The sequence below is a fragment of the Falco peregrinus genome, chromosome 9 (genome assembly GCF_023634155.1).
Source record: "Falco peregrinus isolate bFalPer1 chromosome 9, bFalPer1.pri, whole genome shotgun sequence".
In the NCBI taxonomy this organism is placed as follows: Eukaryota; Metazoa; Chordata; class Aves; order Falconiformes; family Falconidae; genus Falco; species Falco peregrinus.
In genome coordinates, this window is record NC_073729.1 from 1,828,862 (window position 1) to 1,854,264 (window position 25,403).

Below are 25,403 nucleotides of genomic sequence, written 5' to 3' on the forward strand. Positions count from 1 at the left end.
GCATTTTCTAGTTAATACAATGCCCCTAGACATGCACGGACCTGGCTGCCTCCAGCACAGGCTACAAGACACACCTTTCTCCCCAAAGCCACCCCAGCTGATTAAGTCCTGTGTTATTTCTCTAGTGAAGAACCAGCAGCAGGTTTCCAGTCTTGCATCGCAAATAACGCATCTGTACGCTGAACAGCAGGCTAAGAGAAAAAAAGGAAAGCAAAGCTGACAGCTTTCCTGTATCAAGTGTCTGGATTTTAGAATAACCAAAAGACATGGCACTCTTGTCCTGCATTTTATTAGGAAATTAACAGGCTGATTGATAACCTGAAATTACATAGTGAATCTCATTTGAAAAATGTTTAAAATCATGACAACAATTTTGATTTCTATAAAACATAATGCCCAGATACAATTCCTGTTTATGCCTGTAAATTTCTACACACTTAACATTTATCTACTGTACAGCAGAAAGGCTGGGTAATTGTAACATAATCTGTAAAGTTAAATGCAGTATACTTCTCTCTGCAGTCCAAGAGAAAGAGATGAAATGTTGGAAAGAAAGCCTGGAATGCACACAGCACTGTGAGAAGGTTCCCTGTGGTCTCAGATCATTACACATCAGCATTTCAGACTGCTCAGAGATATGAAAGCCCAGTGACGTTAACTGCTGTGCAAAGGTACAAGGCTTTAGGACATCAGTTTTCCAGGAGAGGGAGAGAGACAGCGTGGGGTGCAGGCTCTGCAGCGAGGGGAACAGGGCCCACTGGACGTGTGATGCTCAAAGTGCAAGAGCTGATAAATCTGCCAACATCTCCCTCCTTTGCCAGTGGCATGGGCTACCACCACGCTGGACTAAAGAGCTTTTCCTGACACATGGTCAGCTGTAAGGATATTCCCGTGCAAAGTAGGGCTGACATGGTACAGGTGCTGACTATCTGCCAGGGCTGAATTTCAACCTTCGTAATCAAAGCCCAAATCCTGCTCATGTTGTACATGTGAAAAACCCCATCAAGCCGAATGCTGCTGGCTTTATGGCAGAGATCACACGGGGTTCAGTTCCGTGGGTGAGGCCCGCGGTCCTCTGAACTAGAGCTGGCACCTTTCAGTACCAAATGACTCTTGTACAGAGCTGAGTTTCTCAAGACATCATTTTGGAAACTATTCACATTGTCATATATGCTGTCTGGACGAGAGATGCTTTCCCAAACTGGGGCCTCGATTCCTGTGAGGATTGCGGATGCTCAGGAACTGGCCAGCTCAAGCACTTGACCAGCAAGTCCAGACATTTCAGCCTGTTGTACTATTCTTGGCAACTGTAAGCTAAAAAATAGATTTAAGAAGTAGTGGGCCTTCTTTTTAAAAAGTTATTTCAGGACAAGTACATTCAGACCACCGTGTTTTCTATTTATATATAAATTCTTTGGCAACAATTTTCTAGAAAGCAGAATCATTTTTTCTATGTAATACTTCATTGCCTCCCCATGAAAACCTGATATCTGAAAAAATCTATAGCACTTTCCACTATAAATAGTATTGTTCCAGATTAAGGATTAGTTCCTCCCTGAAGAAAAACAGATTTTAAAAATCTGGTCATTATTGATAACTGTTTATGTAGCAACGTTAAAATAAAACAGAAAAAGAAAATTGTTCAGTATATGGTTTGTCATTCTTTAGAATGTTAGTGTGTATTTATACAATAAAACCAACATAAGTTATCCTAATTTTTTAAAAAAACCTTATTAGTAGAAATATATTGCTATCTGCAGATTCATAAACAGAATGCACTTTTTCCATCTAAGTTCAAGTATTATTAGAATATTATTATTACTATTATTATTATTAAAGGAGCTCTAAATCCTTGCCATTTTGCCCGTCTTTACATTGGTTTGGTCTTTCTGAGAAATACCGAGTTGTGACCATTTGTTTGTGAACAAAATCAGCGTGGTGCTTCTGGAAGTTTTGCTGGGCAGAAGACAGCCTGGCAATCCTTTGGCTGTTACGAGTGGCTTTGGAAGAGAGTATCTGAGACTTAGTGGCATAGATACAGTAGTCGCGTGTTGTCTTGGATGGCCGATGAACTTCGTTCCTCCCAGGTTCTCAACACTCAGTCCCATCTAAAGGAGAAAAGTGGGAGGAACCCAACCTGAACTTACACCACATCAGGATATATCATCTTCATTTCTCCTCGGTACTGTCAGTTGCTCGTAGGTTGGCAGGGTGTTATTAGCGAGGAAAAGATCCGAACTGACATTGTTGCCTCTCTGAGAGGTTCTGTTGTTCCCTTGATCCCCCTGCTGACGGGAAACCAGGTGATGCAGCATATCTGTAATGAGGTTCAGCTTCTGGTCCATTTGTGTAACCTACAAAGGCAAAGGGCCACTTTTTTAGTAGCAGCACGTGAGGAAATGGCAACAAACCCTGTGATACAAATGCGATATTAAAATGACAGTTTCCTTAATTGGGATCGTGACAACCTCTATGAAATCGCCACAGATTCATGGTTCGTCAAACAGAGCATTAGAAATTCAACGGACCAGGTTAGAGCTGGATGAGGACAGGCCTGTTAATACTCACCTCTGGGATGTGTTTCGACCCTCATTTTACACCTGGGTGAACACAGGACAAACGGGCATGTAAAGAGATGTGCTGGGACAGAGAACTAAGCCCCAATCTGAGTTTCTGTTGGTCTTTGTTTTTATTGTGTCCATATTTTTTTGAAAACATGATAAAACTTCTGACACGCTTATATGCCTTAATAATATCAATAGGGTCTAGCAAGTATCTGCCCTACTTGCTGGGAACTCACCAACTCTAAGCGAGGACTGAGGGATGCTCCTTGTGATGCTTGGGCTGGCTCAGCAGCGCAGGGCAGGGACTGCCCGCGGGTACCCCTGCTGCTGCGCACGTCTGCGGCCAGGGCTGCGTGTGGGGACTGACTCAGTTTTAAGCTGTCACCCCCCAGCGCCACGGCGTTCACCAGGATTGCTGTTCGAGTGACATGATTTGCAGCAAGGCAGAAACTCCTCTAAGAAGGGTGAAAGCTAATCTCCCTCTGGGTGGCTGCAGGGGAAGGTTCAGTCTGAATCCATAATGCGCATCTTCTTCTGCCTTTAGACAGAAGCTCCTTAAATTATTTAATTCCTCTTCTTTGCTTGTTCTCCCTTCCTTCTAATATTTAGGATAAAATATAATGAAAAATCAGGGTATCTAACAGAGGCTAGGCCATGCATTTATCCAAAACTGAGACTCTATTGTACTCAGAGGAGAGTCAAGAATGAAATGTTTCAAGGAGCACCACAGATTCAGACTCTGGTTTCTTGCCTTTCCCAGTCAAGATGTAACCTGCGTCTCCCCTTTATCTGGTGTGTGGAGCCTCCTCTCTGCACTGACTCCAATGCACCGAGTGAGAGGTCCTGAGGGCTAGATGGGCGCTTCCAGCTTCGCCGTCCTGCCCAGTCCTGCCCCTGGGCACAGCAAACATTGAACTTGGGCAGCAAGTGTCTGCCTTACGGCCCCCTGCTCTCTTCTGCAAGCATAACAAGAAAACCTCAGTTTTGCTATGGTAGGGTCTGGCCCATTGATCCACAGGGATCCTAAAATCCTAAGTAAATTCTAGACAAAAAGATGATACGCTTTAAAGAGGGAAAAGAAAATAAGCAGAAAAAAACCAAAAAAACCATGATAGGAATAAATTGCTGCCTAAAATATCTGCTAAAAAGTAGTGAAAGGCACATAAAACCGCCAGAGAGAGCATGAGTGGGAGCAATTTATATATGCCTGGCTATCATCCAAGCATCACACAGGACAGTAAAAGACAGTAAGGCTGAGCAGAACTTCAACAAACCTGGAGGATTTCACCAGAAACTAAAATGTTTTTCCACTGTAGAGAAAATGCTGTGTTTTTTTCAAAGACTTTGTACAACTGGTAGGGAAGCAGATACAGTGATTTAAAAATATGAGGTGCCAGAGATTTATACTTTGCAGCTGGTTTTGAAAACATTAGGCAAAGCACCCTAGATGGTACATGAAACACTAGCAATTCTGGATGGAAATGGCTGTTGAAAGATGAGATTCTTCAAATGAGGAAGCTGAAGAACACATAAGTTCAAGATTTCTAGAAGGAAATACAGATGGAAAATTGAGCAGATCATCAGATTTTAATTTCATCACTATTTGTTCACTCCCTTAAAAAGGCATGCTTCACCCAAGCGGTGCCCAGCACGGATGGCAAACTCGTGATGCTCCAGGCGTGACAGCAGAGATCAGGGCTAGTGAAGCCTGCAGAAAGATCTCATTCCTGCGTACCCTGCTGGCCAGGCACCACTTGCTTTCTGAGCCAGCTGCACTGGAAGGACCGTGGTGGAAGACTGCAGACAAACAGCTATCCTCAGAGTCCAAAGGGCAACTCTTCCTCTAACAAGAAATGTCCTTTTGTTAGTTATTCTAAACTAACGGGGGGATTCATATATATATACATATATATATATATATATATACCTTAATTTGCGATTCAGACAGGGATTACCAAGGAAAAACAGGCTGAAGATGTATCTGGAAAACGTGCATTTATGAAACCCTTACAGTGATGAGCTATTGAACATGACAGTAGATTGGACTGAGATCTGGATAGTCCTTCAACAGCTGTGCATCTTGGTGATGAAGTACTGGAGAGAAGTGAGATGTGAATATTCTTGCTGGGAAATAAATTCCCAGAGATAATTGTCTAATTTTTCCTAGGGAACAAGGCTTGGCTGCTGCAGCTGTGGAGTGCAGGAGGCTCACAGAAGCAGAGGCAGAAGCTAGTTGCTATTGAGCTGAGCCACATCAGATAAAAAGTAGACCTTCGTCTTCCATGTTCCTGCTTATTGGGGTAGGGCTCTGAAGCCACAAAGCTTTTGTGGAGGGAGGTCCAGATAGCTAGTTCTGTTTAATTGCTGTTTGATCAGTTTTGCTTTCCAATAAAGCCATCCATTCATTTCCCAGGGAGTTCTGCACTGTGAAGGGCTTGCTCCAAGACACACTGAAGTCAGTGGTAGTTTTTGGCAATCGCTGACTTCCAGTGACTTCAGCAGGCTCTGGATCAATCTCGGACTGATTCATCAATCCCAAATAGTAACGTATTCTTTGGATATTACACGAGAAGGAGCAGTCTGCATTTCTGTACATTGCTCTGCTCATGCTTCTTGGAGCTGGACCAGAAAAGATGACATTTGCAAATGAGGTGGCAATGGGATGACGGGCCCCCGTCCTCAGTTCTGCCAAAGGGCTGTCTGCTTAAAGTATGAGACGTTTTAAAGAGAGAAGTAAAAGCCACCAGAAGGCAACTTCCATCGTCATCACAGGCCTCTGATGTGCAAGAATAAGAGGCTTGCTTATTAGCGTGCCCAATCCGCCCATCCCCATCCAAACACACATCACGAAATACATCGTTTCCTTGTTTGCTGCAGAGATGATCATACCCACTAGAAAAATGTCATCGTGAGCAGTACCCTTTTTATTAAACTGGCTTTATGCACTTAGCATGGAGAAGTGTATCATCTCCCCCAAACTTTCAAACACACTTCCTTGATTAGAAATTAGCTGTGATGCCAGAATGAATAAAAGTAAAGCAAACAGAAAAACTGCTGATGTTGCTATAATCTTAACTGCTTTGGACAACTCTGATCCCTGTACTTAAGGCAGCAAACAGTGTTAATTATACAGAAAAATAACTCAGGCTGATTTGTTTCTTTTAGGAAAAACTAAGTAAGCTCTTTCTAGCTGATTTATGTTTCATTAGAAGCATGAGGTTTGGATAATCAAATTTTTAATATGCAAATAATTTCCTTTGTATTTTAGAGCTTTTGGGGAGAGGAAGCAGTGCTTGAAACCCTTCAGAAAATACACACCACAGTTATTCCTAAGTCTTACTGAAATATCATATGAAAACAAGATTTTTCCATCCTCTGAGATAAGTTGTTTTTTTTTTTTTAAAAAAAAAGATCCATGAGGCATAGATTAAGCACAGATGGAGAGAGGCAGATTTAAACAAGTTTTGAACCTAGCTCTTCAAAATTAATAAACCAATCCCATCTACGCAGTGCACTAGGGGAAAAAAAACAAACCACCAAATAGTTCTTCACAAAGGCTGAAAGATTAGAGCACAAATCTTGAAATGGCACATCATGAAGAAATTTAGCTATGCTACAGAACAGATTTTTGCTTTCCCTAAGAAGTCACAGAGGCACTTGACTACTCTGACATCTCACGTGATGGACTGGTGGCAATGATGTGGTTGCTGTGAACCACAAAGTCCTCTTAGGTCATGTTTCCAGGAGCAGCAGTCCTCTACAATGGCTATCAAGTGACACGCCAACATTTATAAAGGTATCAAAAGCATTCCAGGTGGTGGTAGCGAACAAGACAGAGACTGTTCTTGTGATGAGAGGTGAGAACTAAATAATCAACAATTTACCCATTAAAATTCTGCAGATCTTGACATTATATTAATTTTAAATGACCTTTAATTTTACGCACTAACAAATTCATGGTGCGATTCAGAACATAACATGTGACACTGAATGTCTTGTCTTGCTTTTTTTTAAAAAAACAAACCAGATAGAAGCCCGAGAGGCTCCAGGGACATCTGGAGGAAAGCCTCCTTCAGGTACCCCTGTAAGAGAGAGCATCTCAAAAGAGCAGCACTCTGGAGACCCGCTCCCAAAGCCGCTTGTAGAGAGTTACTGGGAAGGAGCCAGGAGAGATGGGATTACAGAGCTGAGGGGAGCGGTGCTTTCAGCCATGGTTATTCAGGACAGCGGGGAAGCTGAAAGACAAAATTTGGAGTCTGGCACAATTTAGGCCACAAAGTCCACAAATGATGAATAAGTTCTGCCAGGCGCTGCTCCGTGATCTGGAGGGATCAGCATCGATTACCGCTGTCAATTACAGCTGTCTCATCTGTACACCTTCATTCTCATTCTGAGATTTCAAAAGTAAATATTATTAAGGGCAAAAATCATAGTCCCTTTAGAGACAATGGTGGTTCATAACTACCTGTGTTCTAAATGCGGTTGACTGATTAAACAAATGATTTGTGCTAAATCAAGAGATCTTTTTATCAGCACAGTGCTCACTCAGTGGGTTCAAGGGGACCGTGCTGGTTCTCAATACAGAAAGCCAAGCATGAAGCTGCTAAAGGAGAAGAGGAAAACCAGAACGCAAGCGACACTTGGCTGAATGAAAATGTGATAAAGGAAAATTTCAGCTACTTTTCCAACATTAGGCTCCCAAGTCTGCTACCCTGACTTATCTCGAGTACCATTCATTCCTGAGGGTGCAGCTTTTTAGCTCAAAGTGGACCAACTCTTTAAGGCACTTTTTTGAAATAACTGATGACTGGGGAGATCTTCAGGTGTTTATCACTCCTGGTGGCCTGTTAATAAGGAGGACCCTATTGCTCTGCAGTGTGGCAAACCTGTAGGGAAGGAAAATGATGCTTTCTTCATCTGGGCATCCTCATAAGCAATGTTGTGTAGACTCCTTAACATGATCGCTATTCAATACAGTACTCAGCAATAAGCTAGCTTTATATTTCAGAAAAACACACAAAAATGTCCTTTCTGTTAACAAAATCATTGTCATGAACACTAACTAGCAACTCAGTTGAAGAAAAGATAAGAGGTAAAAAATACTCTTGAACTTATGATACCTGCTAATGGCAACAATATAAAGGGAGGTATCACTGTCAGGCAGTACTCAAGAAAATGGTAAGTGTGTTCTGTGAGAGGAGGTGTGGTTATAAATCACATTTTTCCTTGGTGGGATCCACCCTATATAACTTATTGAGAATATGCGAGGAAGCTTCAGAGAGCAGCTTCCCTGGCTCTTCTCCTTGCTAAGTCCCTACGCATTTTGGTATCTCAATATTTCTAAAAGTTAATGCTTCAGTTTTGAGGGCCCTGTGGACAAGCACAAATTTGGCGTTAGGAGTGGCTTTCTGGAGAAGCTCAGGGATAGGTATTGGAACCTTCACAGAAATTTGTTTTAAACATTTGCCTAGAACTGTAACAAGTGGCAGGAGAGACCAACAATTTCGGTATTATTAAAGAAAGCTTCTTTCTTCAGGTGCATGATTGTTCAAAAATCATGGGAAGAGTCTGTCTTCTGTTTACAGCACCCAAGATCCCAGATTCTTGTGACCCCCCCTTTTCAGAGCTTCTGGATTTGGTTGGTTTGTTTTGTTGCCAGAGATGAGGCAGCACTCTTGCTGGAGGTTATATACCCGTCGCTGAGGTGTTTATAGGAGAACGTAATCTGCGTGGAGGGAGATTTGTTCTCCAGACTGTCTGCATGTTCTCTTGAGAGCTGGCCAAAGAAGGGCGTACGTGTGCGGTGGCTGGGGGGGAGCAGAGGAAGCGGAGCCGGTGAGAAAACCCTCTCCTCTACTGTGAGATGACTCATCGCCAGACAGATAAAAGGCTGAGCTTCTGAGGAATGGAATTAGCAGGTTTTGAAGGCTGCATGTCACAAGTCACTTTCTAGTCAATGAAAATGTTATATAAACAGTGTAACCACTGTCTTTACTGTCAAATAAAATGGTTAACTTCGAGACAAAAGACATCTTTGGAAAGAAAGGCACTTGCTACATGCTGTGTCCCAGATTCAGCTCTCTTGCATAAAGCTATCGGTGCCAATCTTTGCTCTGAGATACTAAAAATTGTTCTGTTTTTTCAGTAAACGAACTGTTCCTGGTCTCATCTTACTCTATATTTTTATAGTAAAATATTTCCCCTACACTTCTCAAAAGTGCAAAACCTCCTCTTATTTATTGTAGTAGTAACCCTTAAATGGCTGCTGGAAATTCACACACACCAGGGTGTGCCGCTTGTGCTTCCAACAGAGGGTGATGGCCTGGGACTGGGAAGAAACTTCTGAGTCCCTGAGTCAGGGTCAGAGCTCAGGAACAACCAAGATTTGTGCACCAGTCACTGGCTCCGATTCTCCAGAAGTTACCTTGACACCAGCCGGCCTGACTTGGCACAGTGAATTCCTAATGCACTGTACGGGAACTCGGTTTTGTCACGGATTTTTCTTAATTCCATTGGGAAGTAAAGGAAACTGGCGACACCAGTATGTGGCGATCTGATTACTGGCTGCAACACTTGTGGCATTTTAAAGTAATTTTTGTTTGTTTGAGGAATTTTGTCCTGATTGTGCAGCGCAAGCTCTAGGGTATGAGATGCTCAAGTTATAGGAAATAGGAGAAATGGCAGGGTTGATTGATGCATTCTTTCTTTTCATTAGAACTGGGAAAGCAATTTTGATAAGCAAGTAACTACTGCAGAGAATTGTCTTTTTCTTTTCTGAATGTCTTTTTCCCCAAATGAAAGCCACCTTTTTCTAAAGGCTTCCTCAAAGTTTCTGGAAATATGACATCTCTGGGTAACTGTTCACTCAGCTCCATTTCTTTCATGTGGATATTCACGATTCTTGGAAGAGTGTAGGTTACAACCATGATGCCATTTTTCAGATTAGATGTCTCCCTTGAATTCTGTTTGAAAATGACAATAGTAAGAGACATGCCCTGACAGGTCAAATGCTGAAAAACCGGTATGAAAAAGCCACTTCAGTAATATGTGATTAAATAAGTAACATAGTATAAAACACAGCATATGTGTTACCAAACACAGAATATTGGCAGCATGTTTTTATAACTGCCTTTTTTACGATACCACTGCTTTTCCCCAAATGAAAATGATGACCAGCCTTTAGGAACAGCAGTAGCTGAAGAAGATGCTATGCAACAAAACGGAAACCTTCCCAGCTGGCCTTGACTATCTCCAGCCACTCACGTACAACTCGGGTAAATAATCCTTGTGCGAACAAATGCTGCAGCTCAGCAGCAGGAAAAACTTTGGGTCTAAGAGGAACTATTAAATGATACCTACAAAGAAACAAGCGGCAATGACAGACGCTGTGCTTGTGTGAGATCGCAGTTCCTGTAAGAACTTAAAAATGATGAGAAATAAACAGAAATCAAAAGTTGATTTGGTTTGCACATGCCACCTTCATAAAGTGATGTGGCTGTAACTTGCTGCTTGAGTAAAGGAAGCAAGGTAAGATGAGTCTATACCTCTCCTTCTGAGAAGGAGGTCAGCAGGACACTGGCACGTGGAAGAATTAAGTTACGGGAGAGTGAAATACGCTTGGCTGGGGACTGTTACAGAGTACAAGACCTCAAAATATAGAAAGCTTTTGGGGCAGTGCTTACTTTAGAAACGGAGAAGATTCAGACAGGCCTGAGGGTGAAAAACAACTGGAAGGGGATGACCTAAACCACTGCTAGTCAAGACAGACATGAGGACCACGGGGGATGTGGCTGGAGGAGATAGTAAGGAGCAGAGACTGGACACGGCTGGCGTGTGGTGAGAGTGTGCTGGGAACGGTGGCCTCGGTTCAGTGCTTTTGTGGCTGCTATTAACAACTCCTTGCAAAAATATTTGGCTTATTTAAAACACCCAAACCAATGGAAATCAGTGTTTCCTGAGAACCTTTCAGTAGCTCTAGGTATAGCTTTGGGCCCTGAAGCCCCTTCGCTCACCCGTGGCTCCCGCAGCTCCCAAGCAGCCCTGCCGGCCTGGTGGCACTGGCTGCATGCCCACGTGTGCGTGGGGCTCGTGCAGCCGTCTGGCACCCGGAGGGCCACGGCCAAGCCGTTAACATTTGTGGTTGACTCTCATAGATAAATGAGACAAGGCTTGAAACACATGGAAATTTTCAGGTTAGGATAGTGTCCAAAATCTACAGACTTTGGCCCAGCACTGCCTCAGGATACAGCATTTTTTTCTCTAAAATATTACAAAGGTCAGGTATTTATTTTTTTTAACCCTTTCCTCTAAACAGAGTATCAGTAGATGAATGAGGTAGCTTGGAATGTTTTTCTCTCAATGCATGAAGCCAGGAAAATGAAGTTTAGGGTCTCGTCTCTAAATATAACTTTTATCAGAAGCTATTAAAGAAGATACACACCACCCCCCCCTTCCCCCTATTAACTGAATACTATGGATTTTTCAAGAATTTGCTTATCTTCATTTACTACAGCCCCACCTTCGGGAAATAATATCTCTTTGACCAGACACAACTGTCTTCCGTCTCTGTTTAAAGTAAGACACAATTTGGCAATAAGAGAGGGATTCTTTCCTTACAAGTGAATCAATGATACCAAAAGTATGAGGAGTCTATGTATCCACAAGAATCACTGGACATCCATCTAGAACCATCATCATAAACAGTTTCCCAAATTATGCTTAAATTGAAATCCAGCCTTAGGGAGGATGTCAGACAGGCTTGAGATAATGAGAAATATAAGGGAAGTGTTGATCTAAGAAACCAGGAAAAAACTCTTATCTTTATGCAATTGTGTGGATGTAGTTATGGAATAAAGGGTGGTCGTTAGTGCATCGTCTATCCAAAGCACTGTGGGAGCCCCTGCGTGCCCCTCACATGCCCGCACTGCCAGCACCAAGCAGGGAAGGCTGTGGCAGTGAAGGTACCGTCCCACCTTCAAATACGCTGAACATCTTTAATGTTGGCTTGGAAGGAGAAGCACTAACAAAACCTTAATGATCTTTTCCCCTCTCCTGGGCAGATTTTCAGATCTCAAAGAAAACTTCAAAATGCTTTTCTGTTTTTTAATAAGACAGAAGGTTGGAAAACTGATTGCTTTCTCATTCTCACTCATGTTCTCGTTCAGCCAAACATTCCTATGCTGGGTCCTCCCGGCTGAGCACCCTGGTACCTGTATCTGCAGATACAGGCTTTCTGTTCAGCTAACAGGCACTCGTATTTCAGATGCTTCAGTTCCACAGATGTGAAGAAAACTCCCCGTGGTACTTGACTCTGGAGGACTCTTTCTGCTGGTTTAATCACGGCAGTACAGCCTCTGAATTTCACTCCATATTTTTGTTGTCAGAAGCCTGGCTATCAGACAACAGCTTTCCCCTAGCTGCAGATTCCCATTTCCAGTGTGGGACAGTGGCATATTTACAACACTTTAGGGTTAAAACAAAAAAGTAAAAGACCCAACTAGCATAAAAATACATCCCAAACACTTCTCCACAACAAAATGAACCCCAAAGCAAACCAGCAGCCCCCCCCCATTAAAGAAAACAAAAGTGACTAATCTTGACCTCTCTCCAAAGGGGAATGTTTTGCTTCTTGAATCCTTGGCTCTGGCTCTCGTATGATACTGAGACTATGACTAATAACCTCTTGCCGGAGTACTGCTGATAATTTCACCATTGGGTAGCTGTTCTCGTTCTGGATCATCATAGTATGCACGTAAGTTGCCAGGATTTTATTTTAAAAAACCACAAAGAATAACATATACACTCATAATCCCCCCGTGTTAGAAATACATTTTTCAGCTTTAACTGTTAGTCTTTGCCTGACAATTTTTCCTCCTTCCTCCATACTGTTATTTTTCAGATGCCTGCTACAAAACGGTCCCTTTTTTCCTTTCTTTCTCTCAAACACTTTTCCTAATTCAAAACAGATTTGAGACTGCTGCTCTTTTTTTAAGCAAATATGCCATGTATCACATCGAGTTAGGTCAGCATGGCTCATGTTAGATTTCACACTTCACCCGAATGAGGTATCTATACTGCTTTTCTAAGGGGATAAAGCCAAGCTAGGTGCACTGGGCTTTCTGGTTGGAATAGAAGGTGAGACACATCTATGGGTTATGGATGTGGTCTTATGGCATGGTATGACATGAGTAGGGAAGGGCACTGCTCTCTGCTTTTTGCTTGAAACATTGAAAACCAAGATGACTTCAACTGGGCTTTCAAAAAAAGATTTTTGGCCACTTCCTTTTTTAGAATCCACAATCTACTCATTATTTATGATCTGTAGTTACTAGACAGGCAAGGAAGGACACAAACTCCTTTGTACCTAAAAATGAGCTCACAAAGTTAATAACCATACAGTGACTTCTGCAGCAATCAAAAATGGAAGGGGAAAAGGAGTGGGGGAGAGAAAGGGAGAGAAGCAATTATAACAACAGTGAGTTTTGAGATTCCCTGAGGGCTGCTGGTAATTAAACCAACGGCAACATGAATCTCTGTTTGATGTGGTCATGAATTTGTTTTCAAAAGAAAAATGTTTAAAAAGATTCTTTCAAGAGAAATTTTTAGAGAACAAGCTCAGCATGAATTAGACCAGAAATACTTTGATAAATATTATTACGGAGAAGTCATTTATGGGCCGTGGCATGTGAAGGTTAGAAATCCTGGTGATAAATAAAGTGGCAAGTTTGCACCCATTCTGAACACACAAAACCAGGGCTGTATTCTTGTGTGCTCGAGTCTGCTCCTCAGAAAGGAGGCGGCCTCTTGTTTGCCATTGCATTAAGCTTTACAAAGACACAGATGCAAGACAGAAAATTTCAGTGGGAAAGCTCAGTGGAACGAAAGAAAACCACACACAATTCCAAAGGCACTTTTCATTGCCAGGGGCTGCACAGAGATCAGAGGTGAAATTTATTGGTGATAAACAGTCTGCAAGCCCACTCGACTCCCCCGGCCTTTCCAACCACTGTTTGATTCCACTGAAATCATATCCTCGGAAATATCTCCTTCAGAATACTCTAAAAATAAAAATGCTTTCATTTTGTAGAAATGTAGGCACCCAGAAGAACCACTGAAATCCAGAGAAGATGCAGGTGCTCTTCACCCTGTAAAATCAAGTTGCCTCGGACACCCCAAAACCACATTTCCTTCATTCACTGACTGCTTCAAAGCTTCAAAAATTCAAATTTGAAAAATTTCAAAGCTTCAAAGAGATGGATACAATCAATCACAAGTCAGCAAATAACCAATGAGTGAACTAGAATGTAATATATTTACCAGTGGAAACCCATGTTTAAAAGGAAAAGAAACTGCTTGTTGGCTGTCATGGTATTATTCATAAAGGCAAACTAGTAGATCTTATGGATACCAGGAGCAAAACTACAACAAAGGCAACCAACTGCTAATGAAGAAGGGTTTTCAGTCAAATTTCATGGGTCATACAAAGTCATTACCATGCCTGCAGGAGTTCAGCAGCTCTGCCAGTTGAATTCGCGGGAAATGAAGTGATTATTTTGTTATGCTTTTTGTAGTTTTAGACGTTTTTCTTTAAATTTCAATTTTCAATTTCTGAAACCAACCAGCTATGCGAGAATACCAGCTTAAATTTCCAGAGTTAGCTTCTAACCAAGATTATTGCAGAGGAAACCTTGAAAGCAGGTCTTCTGTGTACACTGAGGTCTCAGACACTCGGTTTTAAAGACTGATATCTATTTCCTTTTTTTTTTTTTTTTTTTTTCCTTAAATACAACCATATGGCTTTAAGCCAGTTTCCCAACACTTTGGGGGCTTGATTCATTTTGCAAACGGAGAGAGATTATTTGGCTGCTGCCAGTAACAAGTTCTGCACGGGTAAACTTTCCAAATTGATTCCATTGCAGGTTTCCCTCTGGTTTTGAGTCAGTTAAAATGTCAAGGCTCTTCTTCAAAACATTTTCAGCTAGAATGACTTCAAAAGTAAACAATTGCTTCTGATAAAATAACGTGTTTGAAATATTTAATGGATGACAAAGATAACAAAAAATCCTTAGTGCTTTTCTCTGTCGGTAACTTCTAGGGATATAGCCAGGCTGGGCATTCATTTGGGCTGGTAAACCATGACTCAAAAAGTGGCTCCATTGGCAGCATAAGCAACTGCTCAGCGGTGGAAGCAAAAGGCTCGCAGCCTTTCCCGGACGATTAATCATCATGACAGGCTTGAAGCCTAAATGATCTGCCCAGCTCCAGATGTTAGATGTGCATCTACCTCTTGCTATTCTTCTGGTTCATGGGCAGTAGCCTGGGTTGTTCATGCTTAAGATGACGATGATCATTACTGTTCAAAGTGAAAAAGGATCTGGGCTTTGTAATTTTATCCCATGTCAGAGGAGGCTTCTACACGAGCTAACACAGTATGTACAGTCTAGACATGATGAAATACTGGAAGATCCTTCAGGCAGAGGAGCTGACAGTCTCACAGATGAACCTTTGTGATGTTTCCCTTCTCTGCTCCCACCTCCCACCCGAACCGTTACCGGAGCATGGAGACGTGGCTGGATCGCTCCCTCCAGCCCCTGCTGTTACGGGCTGCACTGGCCCCTGTTAGATCAGCAACAAACTGCGGCTTCGCTGCAGTGGGAGGCAGCACCTGTCTCCCAGCACACAGCAGCGCTGCACAGCCTCGGCAGGTGGGAACAGAGCAGCGACGTGATGAAGGCAGAGGAGGACAATATGGTGGCAGAAAGAAGCTACCCGGCCCTGTCTAAGAGAAAGAGGGCTACAGGGTATTTGGTGGTTGCAGGTGGTGAGAGACATCACTTTAACTGTCATCTAAAGGCAGGTCCTCCACAGAGCCAAGCTTGTCCTGTGCATCCGTTGGGACGACGCCATCGGCAGCAGCACTGCGGGGGGAGCACTGACTGCAGCACCGGCGTGCTGCTGCCCAAGGCACGCGGCAGCCTGCTCCTCCCTGAGATCCAGCCTTTGTCTTCACAGAAGCCGGACCGTGCCTTGCTTGGAAGATCCAAGTGTCACACACAAAGTGGTTTAGCTGCAGGCATTCCTTATTTTCCCTTTGCGTATTTTCCGTGAAAGAATTTACTATGGAGTTATTTATTTTCTTTCTTCTGCTAATCTCTTTTGTTAAGTAGTATCTTTCCCCCCATCCAACAGAGAGAGAGTAATCAGCTGCTCTGGCGAAATCCATTCACCCTGAATCATGGAACCTTTGAAAAAAAGGTTGTCAGATAGCCCATACTAAGGACTTTACAGATTAAAATGCTCACACCATCCTGAATTAAATTTTCATGGATGGCTTTATGTGATATGGCTAACAATTTTAGCTTTGACATATAAGCTCTGAAATGTGAAAGGGGTTTAATTCAGTCTCAGGCATCACAGTTCCCTTTGGGTATAAGCCGCTCCTTTGTACGTTATAGTACCTGCATTGTTGATCTATATATTCAAGCAACAAACAGCCTTTTCAAATCAAGAAATAATCTTCTCAAATTGTACTTAAATTTTAAGATAGGTGCTGAACAACAGTGGGAATAATAAAAAGGATAAAAATACCACGTGCTTTTGTGGTCATTTTTGACCTCCAAGCCTCAGAATGCTTTATGACACCCGGCACTCACAGCTGAGGAAATGGAAACAACAGAAGGTGAAATGACTCACCTGAGTCCGGCAGAAAATGCTGGTGAGTCAGCACTGGCACCCACCCACCCAAAGCCCCACCATAACCACGCCGATGCCTCTTTCTGGAGGGGACATGGACTGCTGTGACAACACAAGTGCCTGACACTGCCTTTTAAAAGCTGGTTTGCAAAGAAGGCAGGGGAGGTCTGGTTGCACTTACTCCTCTCCGGCTCAGACACTACTCGCGTGTACAAGGGAGAAGACTGTGTGTGACCAGCTCCCATATGCATTATTTGTATGATAGTTCTACTGACTCAAAACCTTAAAAATCCACAGCCTGCAGATGATGTGCAAAGATAAAGACACATCATCCCAAATATCCCTTTATCTTGATTCTTTGCTTCTCACCCCCACCCCCCCCTCCCCCTGGCTGCGGCACAACAGAGCATCTAATATAACAGCAAAAGAAGCCCCTGGCTAAAGAAGAAGCTTGTTTAAATCACAGTATTTTTCCACATATAACTGACACATAGCAATAAGTATTATTTTCCAGGGAAACATTTCTATAGGAATTTTTCACATAGGTCAGACTTTGTCAAACCCATTAGCGACACAGCACTGCAAGGTGCTCAGCGCTCCCCTTACTCTCTGAGTGCCCTCGACTCCCAGGGAGCTTTTCAGGGAGGAAGATCCATGTATTTATGTGAAACACATAGTCTATAACTTTCTGTAACAGTGATTGCACAATACAAGAGGTCAAAATGAGGTTTCTCTCCTTGTGTACTGCAACTACGGTCTATTTATAATTCTACAGTTAATTTAGGGCTTGTATATCTGCGCCGGACAAAGAATCTTGCCATGTGTAGAAAATGACATGAACTTAGTCTTTGCAGACAGTCCCAGAGCCTAAACAGGCTTTTGTTAGCACAGTGAACACCTGTACTAATTACGCACTTCACTCACTCGGGGGTCATTGCTCATGGCAAAAGTTTTAAATCAGCCACCCCAGGAGACAGACGTCACCGTATTTCTAGAGCAGTCACTGATGCTGCGAAACCAGGCAACGCTGGAGACACACTCACTCTCAAGTCTGTAAAGGTGAAAGGCTGTAATGCCCCACTGCTGGGCAACAGTCCAGAACATTTGAATCAATAGAGAAAATTAAGAGAGTAATCAGATACTGTTGTTGAAGCCTGAAGTTTAGCACTATTTTTAGACTTAAGCATAAGTTCTTCTGACTTGCATGTAAATGACATTTTTTCCCATCTCTCATAGTATACCAATACCTAATCTGGCAAAACTTGTAAGCATGTGAGAAATGTCAAATAATTTCATTTTCTTCATTTTGTCATCCATAGGTGCTAAAATTATGCTGGAACTCCAATGCCAAGGTCAGCATCCTTTTCTTTCACTGGTGGAGTTCCTAGCTGAAGTCATCTGTGGTTCTCCCCCGACAATCCCTGCTCACAGTGACACTAATCGGTGCTGGTGCTTCCCTTAGCTCGATATGCAGCACTTGAAGAATCAATGGTATATAATCCATAACCCAGGTCGGTCAGAGGGGGCAGACATAGCTGTGTTTCCCCTTCCTCTTCGCCTCTGCCAGACTGCACATAGAACCCACCAGCAGATTTCTCACTGGGAAATCACGGAGCAGAAAGGTACTCCAGGTAGGTGCTTCCTTCAGCTAAATACGCTCCAAGGTGTTGTGCTGCCCTCAGTAGCAGGGCTCCCACCAAGGGCAGGGAGTACGGTGTGGGCAGGCTCTCCACCCTGGCGCTTACAGCTGCTCTGCGCCATGGTACCATCCAGCGGGGAGGTAGAGACAGCGGGAGAAGAATTTGCTCAGAAACAGCAAAGAACAGGAGCAAGGGCAGAGAAGGGATCTTTGAAAAGTTCAGCATTTTCACAGCGGCCTCCTATATGAATGCTAAGAAGGTTTTCAAGGATGCAAATTACCAGATACACAAATTCTTCATAAGATACCTAGAAACTCTAACGTTCATGCTAAAGGCAATGAATTGATCCATTTTCTATCAAATTATCTCCAAACTCTTTCATCCATACTTGATCTAGTAGTTCACAAGCACACAGCATAAATTTTCACAGACATGTAGATGCAGGTTTTTTCTACTACTTGTGTGACCTTTTCCAGTCAGATTCATTAGGCAACATTAGGAAAAAAAATAATGCCTTGAGCTCTGTGTACCCCTGTGAGTCTCCCTCTCCCCCCACTGTGACTCAGGAACGGGACATGTTTTACAACAATGCCTCCTAAATAAACAATAGTCCCAATTCGCTTCTCTTTCACCCCAGAGTAAATGAGGAGTAAACTTATTGATGTCAATGGGATTAAGGTGATATAAATGGCCTGAAAACACGGGTCACTGTTAGCACTCAGAAGAGTGCATTCCAAAGGCTTGTCCACTTGCACACAACACATCCCCTATAGTACTAGCATACAGTAAATAGCACGTATCATTGCAAAGAACTCATTGACTAAGTGGTGCATTGCTGAAAGCAGACCTTTTTTCAGTGCACAGAGACAGCATTTTCTTTTACTGTTTAAAAAATCAACCCTGTCATGCAAATTCTAGCCATGTCTTCATTCTTCTGTTATTTAAACTTCCTAAAACTTCACAACTTCATAGAAAACATACTATAAAAGAAAAAAAAAAAAGCGAGACAGAAAACAGCAAATCTGGCAGGGTATCTTCAAAGAAACAATAGTTTTGGAAAAGAAATTGCAAGGTTTTTAGCATATGCTGTAAAAGTAACAATAACTGAAAGGTTATCTGCAGTGTAATTTGAAGAAGTGTGTTTGCATTGTTTTCAAATAAAACAATCCCAAGGTCATGTGCAGAGGTCCCGAAGTGCAGGACAGAAATGAGTTTGTGAACAGGGCTGCAAACTCCCCGTGTTGTGAATGTGGGAGCGATCAGGAGGCGCCCGATTGAGTCAGCAGTTACCAAGGCACATACACACAGTGCGGCCGCGCGAGTCTCCAAACCGCCATTTATCATTTCCTGAGAGAACAGTTTCTTGGCAAGCCTCCTTTAAAAACATTTTTTTTCCAAAACAACCAACCATTCCAGCAGGCTATGAATACCACTATAATTTGGTCTATTTTTCATATCAAGTAGACTATGGGCTCTGGTTTTCAGTTAATTAAAGAAACCTTCTTTTCAGATTTCCAAATGTTGTTTGCAGCAGGGTAGATCCCACAGCGAGCCAGCTCTAAACCAGTGCCAGTCGCAGACTGAACCGTGCGGAGATGGAGGCAAAAAATAAAAAATACGTAAACACAGTCACGGTTTGAAGTTGCAAAGCCCAGCTTACATAACGCCAGATTCGGTCACCCTGCCAAACTGCTGACTTTTGTCTCTGATAGAAATAGCTGCCTTGGGCTCGGCTGTACTTCATCTCCCAAACGCGTAATGGCTTAGAGCTGTCTGTCAGAATTTCAGCTCCATCTGGTGTTGTTGTTGTTGCTGTTATTATTATTACTACTACTACTACACACTAATAGCACTTAGAGGCCTTGTCTGAGATCGGAGCCCTGGTGGGCTCTGTGGGATGAGTTGCGTGCCACAGATGGAAACAGCCCTTGCCTGGCAAAATGCATGATCTGAATGAGATAAGACAAAAAAAGGGGTGGGGCAACGATCGTATTTTCATTCCTGTTTTATACATATGCAACTGAGATACGGAAGGATTAAATGTCTTTCCTGTGCTCATACAAAAAGAAAAAAATTAAAAAAAAATCTGGGGCAAAAGCTAGGAGTTGAGCAAAAGTTTTCACGTTCAAATCAGCTTCATTTTCCTTCATTAACCCTATGCTTACTAATGAAAAGAAGGCACTCAAATTTGTATTTACAAGCTGAGACATCAGAGCAGCATGCAGCCATTGGGCATGGAGGGTGAAGCACAGGAGGGGAGCAACATGCCTCTAGCCTCTTGCAAGAATATGTATGTTTGCATAGTGATAGTTACTTGTGGCTTTGCTTCTCCAAGCGTTAGAAAAATCAAGCTTAGGAAATCAGGTTCCATATTTTGATTTCCTATTTGGTGAAGGAAGTCTGGATTCTGCTATTTCTCTGCAGAGTCCTCAGCACCCACAGAAACAACAAACTGGGCCATGCCTCAGCAAAAAAGTAAACAATCACTTAATGGGTTTCTCTAAACATCTGACCTGCAGTTCACACATTCTTACTAAAAAAAGAAAAGGGAAAAAAGAGTAGTTACACATGTTTTAGTAAAGATCTATTATATTTGTCTTCAGAAAAAACCCAAGTCTTTTTCTACATCAGAAGCAGATTCCTTCTGAAAAAATCAAGTAGTTTAATTTGAAAATTGTTATTTAGAATCATAGAACATCTCAGTTTGGAAGAGACGCATAAGGGTCATCGAGTCCAACTCCTTGCTCCTTGCGGGGCTACCTAAGACTAAACCACACAACTAGAAACATTGTCCAGCCACCCCTTGAACTCCGAGAGGCTTGGTGCTGCGACCCTTCCCGAGGGAGCATGTTCAGCAACTGACCACCCTCTCAGCGAAGAACTTTTTCCTCATGCACAGCCTGGACTTGCCCTGATGCAGCTTCACTCCATTCCCGTGTGTCCCATCACTGGCTGCAAAAGAGAGGAGACCAGTGCCTCTACTCCCTGCTCCCCCCTGAGAACGTGTGATTTTAGAGGCTCTTTCTTTGGCAAAGAGAAAGTCAAGGATTGATTTTGTTGTTGGCTGGCTGGTGGTTTTTTTTGTTTGTTTGTTTGTGGGGGTTTTTTTGTTTTTTGGGGTTTTTTTGTTTGTTTGGTTGGTTTTTTTTAAGAGAAAGAAGAAAAGTACCTGAAATTAGGACAACTCCCAGACAAATTTGAAGCCTTCATTCCTAAGCATGGATGTAGGAGAGCATCTCAAAACACAAGGTTTAAAAATAAGCACAACAATACAAGCAAAATTACGTGTCTCTTCCTAACTTTCTTCTTGGAACGGCTGAAGCTTTTCAGCTGAAACATTCCACAAAATTTCAGTCTGAGATGCCCAAAATGGAAAACTTCAGGTCAGATGGCTAAAGTTGCACACAACTACAGCAAAGTCTTAGAGTGGGATATGCCTTATAAAGTTTTGGTAAGGCTCCAAAGTGCTCCCAGTGCCCAAGAACCACCAGATGAGTACACACAATAAACACCAGAATATGTTTACATCGGAGATAAACTGCTTCGTTACCTGGCTCCAACAGCGCACTTTTGGTTACTACAGGAAAGACAACTGTCACTACTTGCCTTGGTCAGTAAACAGAGTTTCTGTTGTTTGGAAATTATGTCTTATCACAATTCTTTTAACGTCTCAAAATACTGAGATATTTCAAGGAGTGGAAATTGTGAAGTATTTTCATTTGGAAACACATAAACGACTTTAGCTTAATAATGAATGTTGGCAGTACTGAAATATTTCATTGAAAATGTAAAAGCCCTATCATTATCCCAAAGCGCCTAAGAGGAATAAAAAGACAATGAAACAGAGCAAGCACAGCATTTCAGTCTCCTTGGCTTAAAATGCTGATCATGATGAAAAAGTCTAAATAACAGTGATTCCAAGAAGGTTGGACTGAAAATGTTCTCCAAGTAGCCTTGTTCACGTGCCACAATGCGGAGGTTGCTCATGGCACTTCAATTTTTTTCCAAAAGGCTAATTTTTGCCAGCTTTATCTAAAATCAGGTGCTTTGGACTTCCTAATTTTTGAGTAACATCCCCTCTTCCCAACCAAATGCGACAGTTTCCCAGTCCTCACTGGGCACTGGCTTGCCCTGCTGAGATGCTGACCCAAGTGCCTGCTCGCTGGGGCGGCGTTTCAGAGTGCGCCTCTGACGAGCTGCCTGTGGCGAGGGCTGCGGGCTGTAAAGTCATTTACAAACCTGCAGAGCTTCCCGTGGCTGTAAGTGCCCCTCACTAGCTCTTTCCAGCAGAACCCCCTGGAGAGGCAGCTTGGTTTTCCCTGTACAGAACTGCAGCTGCTAATGCTGCGAAGTGACAGGACTGCCCGTCATTGGACCCCTGCGTAGGGTCCTCGGATGGCTGAGCACACCCTGCCATCTCCAGCTTTGCCCAAGGTGAGCAGGCAGCAGGTCCTGCCCAGGAGTCTTCCAAAGCAGACTGTGTTTTGGGAGCACTGTGTGAAAACATGATAGGATGGGTGTCCTCTAAAACTAGTGAGACCTTTGCCATTGATTTTAATACACAGTTGAGAATAATTATTTTTTATTAACAACATATTTACTTTAGGATTAGCCCCAGGAGCATTCAGGTCAGGCCTGGCCCTGGAGGCGCTTCCATCTGATCAGTCAATTAGTGTCAATGCTCGTCTACTTTTTCAAATTTTGCTAAAAAAGCCTCTCCAAGGCTTTTAGTTGTGGAAATGGATGGAAAATATAAATCCATCCAACTATTAGAGGTGAAAATTTTCCATTAAACTCTGGTGTTGCTCAGTTTCAGCGATACAAGAAACCATCTTGATCCTATAGCCCAATTTGTTTAGCTAGTCTTGTACAGGTTGATCTGATTACCACGGAAAATACAGAGGGGAATGAAACAGCAAGAGCTGGTCACGTGGTTTTATGAGACATGGGTCAAAAATCTTAGCCCTGATTGTCTCTTGAGGACTGTATGGAACTCGGGTTTACCAAGAACATCCCTGCTCGAGAAGAAACACAAGGAGGCCTGCAAGCTGCGCGGGGTAACAGGGAGCTGCGTGCCGGAGCCGGCAGTGACCGCGGCCTGACCGCCGTGCCCGGCCAGGCTAACACCGCACCGTGGGCACCGCGCGGAGGGAACCTGGCGTGCGGAGGGACGATGCTGAGGATCTCTGCTGGGAAAATCCAGTTGCACGGGGTGATTCTGGAGAACACCGTGGGCATCGCCCTTTGAGGGAACCTTGCTGGGGGACTCCAGTGTGTGGTGCCCACACCCCAGGAACGCCTGCACCTTGATTTGTATTCAAAGAGCTGATAAGGATAACGCGTTCCCTGGAGGTCAGGGCATGCCTGCTGACCATCCAAAATGCTTTCTTAATGAAGCCTTTACCTCTGCTTCCGACAGTACCCAGCCACCGGCTTGGCTGCCAGAGAGCCTCCACTACCATCTTTTGTGATCCCCCTCTTTGGCTATAGAGCTTTCTATATAATTTTTAAAATCCTGTTTTCTAGACAGGCTCTCTCCTCTGTGTAATTACGACATTGTTTTTGATGTGAATGGCTCTCCCTGCCACCAACCTCCTCCCTGCCTTTCCCCCCAAATAAAAAATCCTGGTTGAAACCCAAAACAAATAGTAGATTTTTATCACATAGAATTTGTTAATAATACTTTCCCTGAAATAGTTCCCAGGCCTTTTTTAGTGCTCAAATAAAGGCCCAAACATTTACAGCCAGCACTTTAAGCCAACTAATAATTTATTTGAGCCATACTGAAAAGCTCAAGAGGGATTTTGAATGAAAAATCTAGTGAATAAACTGATAGCCAAATACTGCCTTGGAGTCCTGCCACTGTAATACATGGGATGCATGGATCTCTGTCAGTGACCAAGGCATGCACTGAAAGACAAACAGTGAGATGACAGTTAAGTCTTGTCAATCTAAAGCGGGAAAGATAACGTCTTCGAGTAAACCAGGAGCCTCGGTATTTCCGAACTTCAGTGGCATGCAGATGACTGGGTGTTAAACTCCTACTGCTTTATTATTTTTTTAAAAAAATATTTAAAAAAAGGTATTTAATGATATGACAATAAGATAAGAAAGGCAAAACCCTGCTTTCAGAAATTCATGGGCAACTTACTACATGGAGAATCCCCCAAGATTTTACTGAGTGTTGCAGAATAGGTGTGTACAGACCAGGATTAAATCCTGCAGCATCAGATCTGAAAAAAAACAGATCTTTTTTAAACTCAGTTCAGAACTTTAGAATTGCTTTGAGGTAGCTAAAACAAGATTTTCAGGGATCAGGCTGCCAACTTGCCAAATGCAAAATAATATGTATGTCAAGAAAGAAAGAATTGTAAGGCATGTAAAGAAACCGTCTTCTCAACTTAGTAGTTTGTTTAAAATTTCTTTAAATTCACTGTGTTGCACAACTGTGAACTTAAGACCATGAAAAAGGTAATTCTGCAACTGAAAAGATTTTTTCTTCCTCCTTTTGTTTTGTGTCAGGTTTTTCATCCCATTTTGTAGCTGAAAGAACATGGCTTCATATAAGAGCAGCAAAGTGAAAAAATAGCCTTTCCAATGTCCTGTGCGGTAGTTTGTTTCCAATATTGCAGTAGATGGGAGTTCCGAGAGCCCTGTGGCTTTGGCTGGGCTAAGAGGACTGGTTTAGCCTTGATTTGAACCTGCTGTTTACAACACAGCATAAGCCCTTCCCATACGGCAGACGTTTAGTGAGGGTTGTGTGGAAAAACCCTCACTGTTAACCAAACCCAGGAAAAAGTAAAACATTTTGCATGTGTATATTTCTTTTCACAATTACTTTTGAGTGCAAAATGAGTGAATTTACATGCTGAGAAAAAAAGTACATTTTGATCTTTTCCTTGCTTTTTGGCTTGCATGTAACATGCAGGAGATGTGAGAAATGTCAGTGCAGCCTGTGAGGAAGCTGATGCCCAAACTGTTGCAGCCTTTGCAGCTTTACTGAGCAGGGCTCCTGGTGCCTTTTAAACATTCTGCCCCATTAACTGCCCCGGGGATATTCTGTGCATGTGTGTATGCACATGAGTGTATTTAATGGATTGTTTCACCTTCTGAACTACTCGCAGATCTGGAAATTACTTTCAACGAGCAAACTGTTGGAATCATCTCTGGAACTTGTCTCAACCTCTGGAGACTCCAACGTTGAGCTAAATACACCAGGAAGCCTGGATTTGTATTTCAGCACTTCTGTTTGTAACTACAGCCTGGAATCAGAGATGAAAATGAACAGGAAAAACAATTTATAGCTAGAAACAACTCAAAGATAATGTAGCAAGGCTAAACTGTACAGCATGTCATGTGCCCCAGCTTCCCCTCCGCTGCGTATGCTTAAGCCTTGGCATTGCTAGCCTTGGGGATGTGGGCAGCTTCGTGCCCTGAGGACATTCTGCATCCACTTCACGGTCCTTCTGCAGAGAGATCAGCGCAAAGGGGCACCTGGGCGATGCTG

General features: G+C 42.8%; 1 protein-coding gene across 3 annotated transcripts in view; it reads right to left on the reverse strand.

The window, feature by feature from the left end:
* Nucleotides 1-273: 273 nt before the first annotated feature.
* KCNQ1 (potassium voltage-gated channel subfamily Q member 1) overlaps nucleotides 274-25,403 on the reverse strand; it is a 363,211-nt gene continuing 338,081 nt past the window's right edge. For all 3 annotated transcript variants that reach the window (XM_027786627.2, XM_055814328.1, XM_055814329.1), the window contains one exon: nucleotides 274-2,354. In XM_027786627.2, coding sequence (XP_027642428.2) covers nucleotides 2,154-2,354 — 201 coding nt within the window. In that variant the 3' untranslated portion in view covers nucleotides 274-2,153. The remainder of the gene's footprint in view (nucleotides 2,355-25,403) is intronic.